A 10,457-nucleotide genomic window follows, 5' to 3' on the forward strand; every position below is an offset into this window, starting at 1 on the left:
GCCTCTGTAGTGGAGCGCGAGACTATGGGCTACTTGTTCGTCTTCCATGAAATCAAAGCAGGACCGAAGAATACACTATACTTAGTCAACGAGCGTAGAGTGTCAAGGCAACTAGCCCAATCAATATAGCATTATGCCACCATAGAAAAGGATTATGGATGGGAAAAAAAACAGATCTTTTGTAGGATCCTTTCAAATATCTGACCAAGTGGAGTGCTGCCTCCATATGCTGCCGACAGAGGCGAATAACAAATTGACTGAGCTGTTGGGAACTATGAGAAACATCTGGTCTAGTGAAGCTTAGATACAATAGTCTACCAACAAGTGTTCTGTAAGGCTCTGGATTAGAAAGAACAGGTCCACCACAGGAAGTGAATTGCGAGCCTAATGGAAGCTTGCCGACCACTTATTTACCGGGCCGATCCCATTGCTTGGAAGGATTTCACGTCTTCCTGGTTTATATATAGCATATAATCCCATTTAAAGATGGCATAAACTTTATTTCCTCGTTGACAAATTGTACAAACTTGCAAAAGCTCAATTTATGAAAATCCATTGTTAGGTGGCTCATTTCCACGGTAATCACCAACTTGTCTCGTCACTTATTCGACCTAGTGATGTCAAGAACTCAAGTACGTGGAAAAATTCCATCAAGTATAGAGAACCTTCTCGACCTCACTCGTCTGGAGCTTTTTGACAATAATCTTGAGGGTCCTATTCCTTCCGACATGGGGAAACTTTTGAGTTTGCAAGAACTTAACTTGCTTCAAGGGGAAATACCTCCAGGATTAAGTGCTTTAATTGGCCTGGTAGAGTTGGATCTTTCAAGAAATATTTTATCTGGACCAATTCCAAGTTTCTTAGCCGAGCAACGTCTTCAAAGATTGAACCTCTGATAATTTGATTGGTTGGGGACGATTTGGATTTGTTTACAAGGGGTTCTTGATGATAGACAGACATTGATTGCTGTGGAAGTGCTTCATCTTGTTGTTAAAGGAGCGTTTAAGAGGTTTATGGCAAATGAAATGCAGTGCGAGATATTAGACACAGAAATCTGTTGAAATTGCTTAGTATTTGTAAAAGCGTAGACTTCCAAGATAATGATTTTAGATCATTGATATATGATTTCAAAGCTAATGGGAGTTTAGACAAATGATTGTACCACCATGCGGAACAAGAAGGATTTAGGCACCTCAGTTTGACTCAAAGACTTTCGTTGTGTTTGAATTTGTAGTTTGAGTGTTTTGTTTTATAGTTTGGAGATAGAGAGTGAAAAATAGAGATAAATAAGTGTGTGTTGAAAATAGATGATATGTTTGAATTTGTGTTTTGGAGTAATTTAAAATAAGTGTTGTAGGTTTGATGTTGAGATTTGGGAGACAAAAGCCATTGTTCATTATCAAATTATATATATTTATATATATTTTCATATATAAATATGTATATATATAAATATTTTATGATTAATGTTGTATTTTTGGGAGATAAAAATTGTTGTTTTTTTGTCAAATCATGTATGTTTTATATTATGTATATATATATATATATATATATATATATATATAAAACTGAAAAACAGAAAAACTATATATATATATATATATATATATATATATATATATATATATATATATATATATATATATATATATATATAAAGCTGAAAAACAGAAAAACACGCAGATAAGGTGTAAAAACACAAAAATAAACATTGAGTGTGTTTTATCTTATCTCGAAAAATATAAAGATACGAATCCAAACACAATTTTTGAGTTTTGATGACCTGAGACGAGATTTCAAGATCACTTTTGCAATTCAGCTATAGTTAGTAAGTGATTTGTGCCACACTCTATGTGTGCGCAATTTTTATAAATTTTGTTTAAAATAAAATATTTATAAAAATTTATTATTTAATAAAATATATAGGATAATAAGTTAATATTCAATTTATTAAAAATAAAAGAAATAAAAATTAAAAATAAAGAATAACTATTGAAGTTTAATGAGGGAGTACGAAATTAAATGGGTGGGTGCAAATTAATAAATTAATTAAATATTAAAATTGATATATCAAAATAATTGAGACATTAATCGCCCATCTTCAATTATATATATAGTATAGATAAGACTGATTGATAATTTAATGTATAATTACTTTAAACTGTTAATTTCAAAGTTCAAAATTTTTACTTAATGTAATATTTTAGAATTAATTATTATAAGATTTAATTAGATGAAAAATAATCTTTTATATTAAGTTGAAATTAAAACTCCAAGGGGTAAAGTGACATTTGATATATGAAATTGGAGAATTCTAATACTTACGTTGTTCGTCATATAAACCCTAATTATAATCGGGTAGGATTTTGAACTTCGGGTCATCAATTTGGCACCGGCATCTTCACCACCCAGAGATTTCAGCTCGCCGAAGGCAATTCCCCGCCAATTTCTTGCTAGCCTTATTTTTTTCAGGTGAATTCTATGGTTGTACGCATACTGATGTATGTATTAATCTAATGTAGTTCATGTGAACGGTTAAATTGATGTTCTTAAAAATCAATGGAAAATCTGCTAAGCATTTGAGAATTCAGATGCTTTGGATTTCAAATCCAGTTTAAGGATACAAGAAAGATTTTTGGTGAAATTTTTGTGCTGGCTGATGAAATATGGTTTGTATGGAGTATGTTCTGTTTCTAGTAAAAATGGCGCATTCTTGTATTTTAGTTGTTTCGGGTTAGAAAAGTCCAATCCTTTAGTGATTTTCCCTGTCTAGTAAAAATGGCGCATTCTTGTATTTTAATTGTTTCGGGTTAGAAAAGTCCAATCCTTTAGTGATTTTCCCTGTCTGAAGCTGTGTTCGAAAAGTTCATTGTGGTTTTGACAATACAGTTTCTTACTATGATGGGCTAGGATGTATAGACAGATATGGAGCTAAAAATGTGATCAAGATTTTTGTTGGGTTTTTGCTTCTTTGATGTCTTTTTGTTCATCTGGATCATATAGGTTATATTGGTGACTGAACCGTGTGCAGCAAATGATTTGCTTGCTCTCAGTATTTGGTCAGTTGAATGTTTAAATCAGAATTAGATTTCCTGACTTTTTAGCCCCACATCAGAAAATAATTAAGATGAAAATTTAAGTTGTGCTAATATTTTCTATGAGAAAGAACTGTACTCCTGTTACTTATAAAATAGTATGCCGTGTACCAAACATTGGATCGTATTGTGTATTTTTCTTTTGAATTTTGAGGGCTTCACTTATGAATTGTTAATCCTTTCAATTTCACAGAATCTTTACCGCCTTCTAATGGCAGTCGCAGAGCCGCCACCCTTGGACATTTTAGTGAGAGATCCAGAGGGATTTACTATCTGGAGTGGGCCTCCATTCAGCAGTGGCGAACCCAGTGTGAAATTGAATAAAGTACCATGTACGAGTACAAAGTTCAGTGAGGATGGGTCAAAACTCATGGTCATCAGATCTGACTCTGTTATTAGCATCTATGATTCCAAGAACTTGGTAGAGATAAGGTCCTTACAAGTACCAAACCTTCTTGCTGCTAGCATATCTCCCTGTGGGACTTATGTTCAGACCTTTCAGAAGTCTACATCTCCACAGGATAAGAATGTGGTTGTGTGGAAGACAGAAACTGGTGACTCTGTTTATCAAGTATTCCAGAAGAACATGACAAAAACAACATGGTATGTGGTAGGATTTTGATTCTACAGTGCTGAAATATTCGTTTAACTAATTTTCCTATTCTCAGGCCCTCAGTCCGATTTAGCTCTGATGAAGCTGTAGCATGCCGTTTAGCAACAAATGAAGCACAATTCTTTGACCCTGGAGACTTCTCAAAAGGGATTACTCATAGGCTTAGAGTGCCCGGAATAGCTGCATTTGACCTATCTAGAAACCCTGGATCTCATGTGGCGGCATTTGTTCCAGAATCAAAGGTTTTCATTATACACTTTTGAAGCGATGATTGAGTTAGGAAGTTGGTAGCACAATCCCACCGTTTATCTTCTAATATACTTCTTCCATGAGTTCATGATTAGCGTCAGCATCAAGAATATTTGAATGTTTGAGTATCCATTTTTCTTTTTGTGTTCTGTTCTTTGAACTCTAACGAATGATGGAATCATGAATTACCTTGAGGTGCAATTTAACACAAAGTTTCAACAAAAACGAATATGAAATCTGAGATATTGTAGATTTTAAGTGAGATGGATAAATGTAGTGACTCTATTATTTGTGAGGAGGTTATCTGGATCTTAAGAGCTTTGAGGTTTATCAAAATTATTGCAAGATTCTGAAACCATTGAATGTTGATTTTGTGCAAAATTGTTTTAAGTCTGTATGTGTGATGGATTTCACCTTTCTGATTTTAAGTAGCAGCCTTCTTGACATGATTCACTGTTCTATGCTATTTTACATAAGAAGACATAAGTATACTTCTTTATCTCAATATATTCTCTATAGGGGATGCCAGGCAATGTTCAAATATTTGCGTGCAGAAAGGAGTTGCAGAATCAACCTGTTGCCCGAAAAAGTTTCTTTAGGTGTTCATCAGTGCAGCTGAGCTGGAACAGTGGTTCCACGGGTCTCTTGGTTGTTGTTCAGTCAGATGTTGATAAGACAAATCAAAGTTACTATGGAGAGTCAAAGTTAAACTATTTGACTACTGATGGAACTTATGAAGGATTAGTGCCACTTCGTATGTGTTATCTTCTTTTTGTTTTTCCTCAGCTGACTCAACATGGTACATTTTGCTTTAGTACTAGTTAGCCCCAGATAATCTTGAATACTTTGGCAGGTAAGGAAGGGCCTGTGCATGACGTTCAATGGTCTTCCTCTGGTAAAGAATTTGCTGTTGTTTATGGATGTATCCTTGTTTTCTTCTGTACCTAAATCATGCTTGATTTCTCCCATAGATGTAGTGTGAACATATGAAAATGCAAACCTCTTAGTTTTAGTAGAACAAAAAGGTTTGGATATCAATCACTCATATATTTGTTTGTTACTGAAGGAGATTACAGTCAATTATATAGTGTTTTGTTTCCCATTTCTCTTTTCCTTCTTCTTTTTGAGTTAAAATTTATTACCTGTCTTATTTCAAAGGCTTGAGGTATATAACAAAAGAAGGTGAAGATACTTTATGGAGCTGGAAAAGCTTTTGGTAACAAGCCACTGAAAGTTTCATCTTTCTAAGAATTATGGGGTGGTAGTAACTGTTTGTTGTATCCATCAAGGCATGCCAAGTATAAAAGAAACTTGGTGCTTCACCTCAGGATTGTTCTTAAGTAATAACAGAAAAGAAGAAACGTATGAGGTTCTCTATTCTATAGATTTCTAGTTAACTCCCTACATATATTTAACCATGTATACCTCTATATTGTTATTCTTGTTTTCTATGATTGTTTCTGTTCCTTGACCAAGTTCAGTTATGCCTGCAATGGCGACGATATTTGACAAAAAGTGCAATCCTTTACTGGAGCTTGGGTCTGGCCCATACAATACCATTAGATGGAATCCAAAAGGAAAGTGTATCCTTATATAGAAAAGAATGTTGTGCTCTCAGTTGCTTATTTCTTTCTGCCCTTAACACTGCTGTACAGTTATATGTTTGGCAGGCTTTGGGAACTTGCCTGGTGACATGGTATTCTTTCAAATGATATTTTCATACATTTTCTGATAATAATGGTTGTTTGTTTGAAATGCATGCTCAAATCTTGTCCTGGGGTAAATCATGCTCAGATAGTTTCTGCCTTAGGTCAACATTTTTCTCCCTCCTTTTTCATTTTCAATTTCTTAATTTTACCGTTAGCTAAAATGCTTAGTTTTTTTTGTTTATTGCCACTAGAGTTCCAAGATATGTTGAATAAAAATACTCAAAAGGCATATTGCAGTTATGGAAGGGTAAGTAGTCATGGCAGGGGGGAATTGAAATAGAACTTGGGCAATTGCATTGAAAAGATCATAATTTACAATTTGGTAAGATGTTACTATGTAGCAGATTCGAAAATTTATAATGACATTCATTTGGAAAATGCACTATATATTAGGTTTCGCAATTAAAAATGTTGCATGAAGTCCAATGTACATAGGGTTGCGACTCTGATATTAATGTATGCAATTGCTTTCGAAGTAGGAACTTGTAACTCAGTTCAATTTGGGGCAATTATCCTGGAGAATGTAATGTAAGACACTGAAAGAACTTTTCTGTAGATGTCATCTCTTTTCCAAGATTCTCCGTTACTGCTTTGTTTGGGAGTTAAATGCTCAAAGAAACCATAAGATTGTGAGTAAATGTGCAGGGCAGTGCCTTGTCGTGATCTGTCTGGGCTATGACCTGTTTAGTCCACAGAAGTCATGGAATCTATGTGCACTTACACTCCAGTTACCAGCAGTATGGTTGCTGTGTTGAATTGAGTCAATCTGGAATTTCAAATAAGAGTTCCGTTCTCGCACTGCTCTTGTCTGCAATTCTAAGGGTCTCTTTGGTTCTGCTTCTGGTTCCTATTGTGTCTTTGGTACTAGGGATCTTATTCTAGACAGGAAGAGATTTCTTGGGTTATGAAAACAAATTAACACCAGAGTTACAGAAAAAGATGGTTAATGGTAAAAAGTAAATAAAAATAAAAAAAAAATATATACCCGACCTAGCAGAACCACCAGCTGTGCCTGAGTTTAGATGGGCCAGACTCTTCTTTGTTAGAGCTGCTCTATGACCGCATATTACAAATATGATTCTTTATTTACCATATTTTCTAGTGATATGAAAAATAATCACTGCAGGGAACTAGGTTTTAAAGGCACTTGTCTCTGTATGAGTCCCTTAGTGGGCTCGGAAAAGTTCAAAGTAGGATCTATTCTGCCCCACGAATATAGTTAATAAAGAGCTGTTTTTGCCATAATCATTTATGGTTTGGATAGGTAAATCTGCAAAGCTGCTCCATCATCTCCATAATCTAGAATTAATGTCCTCAATTGCACCTTTTGTCCCACTCTGTAATTTTCATCCCGTTGTTATCAACCTAGACATGCCATGAGTCTGGATATGCAAGCTTATTGCCATGCTGGAATTATCCTTCCTTCCTTCAACATTGTTAGGCCTCAATGACATCTATTACCTTTTCCTGTTCAGGCATTCTGGGACTATTTGGAAAAGAAGAAATTGGGAGCTACAAAAGCTGAATTATCAGTGACAAGTGAATGGTCCCCAGATGGGCGGTATTTTATGACTGCCACAACAGCTCCAAGACTGCAGGTTGACAATGGGTATGCAGTCTTCTTTGCCTCCCATGAATAACTTGATCATATATGACTGAATGAAAGTCTCTTTCACAGCTTTAGTTTGCTTGACACATCTAAACTCGTACTCTCAGTAAGAGAAGAGTTTATCTTGCTCTTGCTGAAAAGTTCATAAACTATTGCTGGTTCATGCAACAGCTCATTTTGCAAGTTTGGCGATAACTTCTGCCTGACTGGGTTTATTGGATCTTGAATTTAGTTAGTTACCTCCGGAAGTGGACTAAGTGTAAACATGTAGCATTTTCTTGTCATATCATTATCCCCTTTAATCATTCATAATAAAAAGAAATATGTGTTCCATAGCATGGGGTGCTGACTCAAAATTGACTTGAGCATGATGATGCTGAAAACTGAAGACTGACATATTGCTTTGGGGTATTAATACATGCAGCATAACAACTTTTGTTGGGTATCTTCTTTATATAGTGAAATTACAAAATATTCTTCTTTATGTAAGGCGTATAAGATAGTATTGTAATAGTTCAGATAGTAGTCTATCTGAATCATATTATTGCACTTGCTGTGCTACCCACTGAATAAAGTCAACTGGTGAAGCAAGTGTGCTTGTTACCACATGATATTTTATTTTATTTAAAAGTTCTGGTAAGTGATTTTGTGATCACTCGGCATTTGAGTTTTTATAATCAACCAGTAACTCATGTGAGCTGGTCTCTGGACTGATGATTTGCAATTTTCTTGTTTCGAAGGATCAAAATCTTTCATCATAATGGCTCGTTGTATTTCAAGAGGATGTTTGACAAGTTGTTCCAGGTTAATACCTTTCAGTTTGTGTTTTGTTCGTGGGATTAATTTGGTTTAGCTAGCTGACTTCACCTCTTGAGCCAACAGGTGGACTGGAAACCAGAGTCACCTGATAAGTTTGGCGATATTACAGAACTTTCGAAATCTGTTGACTCCTTGAAATTGGAAGAAACAACAAGACAAGGTGTGTCATTTTACTTGCACTTTTCACCAAACACAATTTGATTTTGAATTTTTGAACTTAAGGAAATTTGAAATGGAACTGATGTCCCAGGCCAAGGATCCAAAACTACTCAGGCTTCCTCAAAAACTGCTAGTTCCAACCCTTCAGTACAAAAACCTGCTGCATATCGTCCGCCTCATGCTAAAGCAGCAGCTGCAGTTCAGGCAGAGGTAGTCTATTCAAATCAATTAAACCTGAACACAGTTACTTTAGTATCCAAATTAGATTACTGTTATGCAACTGAACTGCAGTATGAAATCTTTTTATGGTTTTAATTGTTGTACGAAATTTACCTATTCATAACCTACCTGCCTCTTTTTGCTTCTGGTGAGTTAGTTAGCCTCTTACTGTCCTGTTCTTGATCATCTTGAGTCTAATAGAAATGATTAATGGTTAGGTTTTCGAAGTGTACAGAGTTTGCTAGACTGATTGGTAATTAAAGATGAACAGATATTCAAAACACAAGGTCTCAGCCAATGAGTCTCCAGGAATGGTCTTTCCCCTCAACTATTTGGCTGCTAATTACGGAATGACTATTTCAAACCTACATTTATTTTATATGGTCCAAAAAGATATGCATTATGGGCTTTGTCAAATGGGAAGTACCAAAATTCTTAACAAAATTCGGTTAAATTTGATTTGTCATTGCGTCAATTGGAAGTCATTCAAGTGAAAAATGTGTTTCGATAGAAAAGATAGATGCAGGATGATAAGTGTTAATGATATATGTGATCGTAGTTGTTTTGTCTCCTGGAATCATGTTCTGTTGGTGTCCATCGGACAATGGAGATTTGGTTCTGATATCATGGATAATTCATATAATTTAGGCCTAGTCTTTAATAGTACTCAAGGGCTCTGCTTCTTGTTACTCTGTGACAGAAAGTTAGGACTCTTAAGCTACCTACGATGTTTTTGGTTGCACAATTATGCATAAGACCAATTCAGAGGCCAAATTCATAAATTATACAGTCACAACACTATTATGCCTTTTCAGTTTAATTTTTTCTCTCTTCAATCAAATACTGATTGTTAAGTTTTCTTCTGTGCAGCTATTCGGAGTAAGCCCTTCCGGGTAAGTCTACTTATTCGTTTTACTCCCACCCTAAGTCCTTCGGTTTGTACAGACTCTAATTTATACATTAATTTCAGAGAAATGAGCAAGAACGCACTTAAAAACAAGAAGAAAAGAGAGAAACAAAGGGAGAAGAAGGCCGCGGAAGCTGCCGGTGGATCTTGATTGTGCGCGTGCATGTGCCAAACTGTCCGATGAGCCATTTTCAATGGTATAAGTTTCAAAGCATTCATGTGTGTCCTGGTGGTGCTACTGCAATGCTATTTCAAGAGAGGTGGTCTAATATTGTTTTCACTGAATTGAGATGCATTCTTACTCTCTTCCTGACATTTTTGTTTCTGGTTCTGTCTTAGGACATGGACTGATACATACTATATATTGACTGATTAAGGAAATTATGAAGAGAACTTAATGAAATTTGCCAGTTACTTGAGTTGTTTAAAGCCTTCAGTAAGAACTGGGCCTTATGTGCTTATTATATATGTTTGTTATGGTAATAATCTATGATGCGGAAAATATGTATAACAAACATATATATAACAATTCTTCTTACAATAAAGGCCAACTTGCTCCAGTTGTTTTGTATATATATATATAGAGAGAGAGAGAGAGTATATACAGGTCAGGAGAGAGCGATGTAATTATTCTTAATTCTTATCGTTATTAATTTCAACAAGTATTGGTGTCTCGACATACTTAATTGCTTCCCTGAAGACATCAATTAAGTTAAACCAGTCGAACCCACTTAAATTTTATGTCGATATATATATATGGTAGTTGAGAGAAATATAGATGTCGTCCAACAACATTTATTAATATATCGTAACTCTTGCATTAAAATTTCTCATTCAACATATTTCATATCAAATCATATCCATATAATAAACTTTTTGTTAAACTAGAAATATACAATAATAATTTGATCTAAGTATATAATATAAAATATAGGATAAATAGTATAAAATCCTCCTGTGTTTGAAAATTTTAGTTATAAATTCTCTAATATTAAAAAAATAGGCAAAATTGTCTTGTATTTTTTGATTAATTGCGTTAATTTTTACCTACTTAACTATTATACCCTTCTTAATTTCA

At 34.7% G+C, this 10,457-nt stretch overlaps 1 protein-coding gene across 1 annotated transcript; it reads left to right on the forward strand.

Moving 5' to 3' along the window:
- On the forward strand, positions 2,284-9,798 carry LOC105171967 (eukaryotic translation initiation factor 2A). Its single transcript, XM_011093265.2, has 13 exons — positions 2,284-2,472; positions 3,289-3,698; positions 3,764-3,950; positions 4,477-4,711; positions 4,811-4,879; positions 5,439-5,540; positions 5,613-5,653; positions 7,142-7,275; positions 8,016-8,079; positions 8,158-8,254; positions 8,345-8,463; positions 9,343-9,365; positions 9,443-9,798. Exons 2-13 carry the CDS (start codon positions 3,307-3,309, stop codon positions 9,528-9,530), a joined length of 1,551 nt encoding a protein of 516 aa, XP_011091567.1. The 5' UTR covers positions 2,284-2,472; positions 3,289-3,306; the 3' UTR covers positions 9,531-9,798.

The sequence above is a fragment of the Sesamum indicum genome, linkage group LG10 (assembly GCF_000512975.1).
Source record: "Sesamum indicum cultivar Zhongzhi No. 13 linkage group LG10, S_indicum_v1.0, whole genome shotgun sequence".
Classification (NCBI taxonomy): Eukaryota; Viridiplantae; Streptophyta; class Magnoliopsida; order Lamiales; family Pedaliaceae; genus Sesamum; species Sesamum indicum.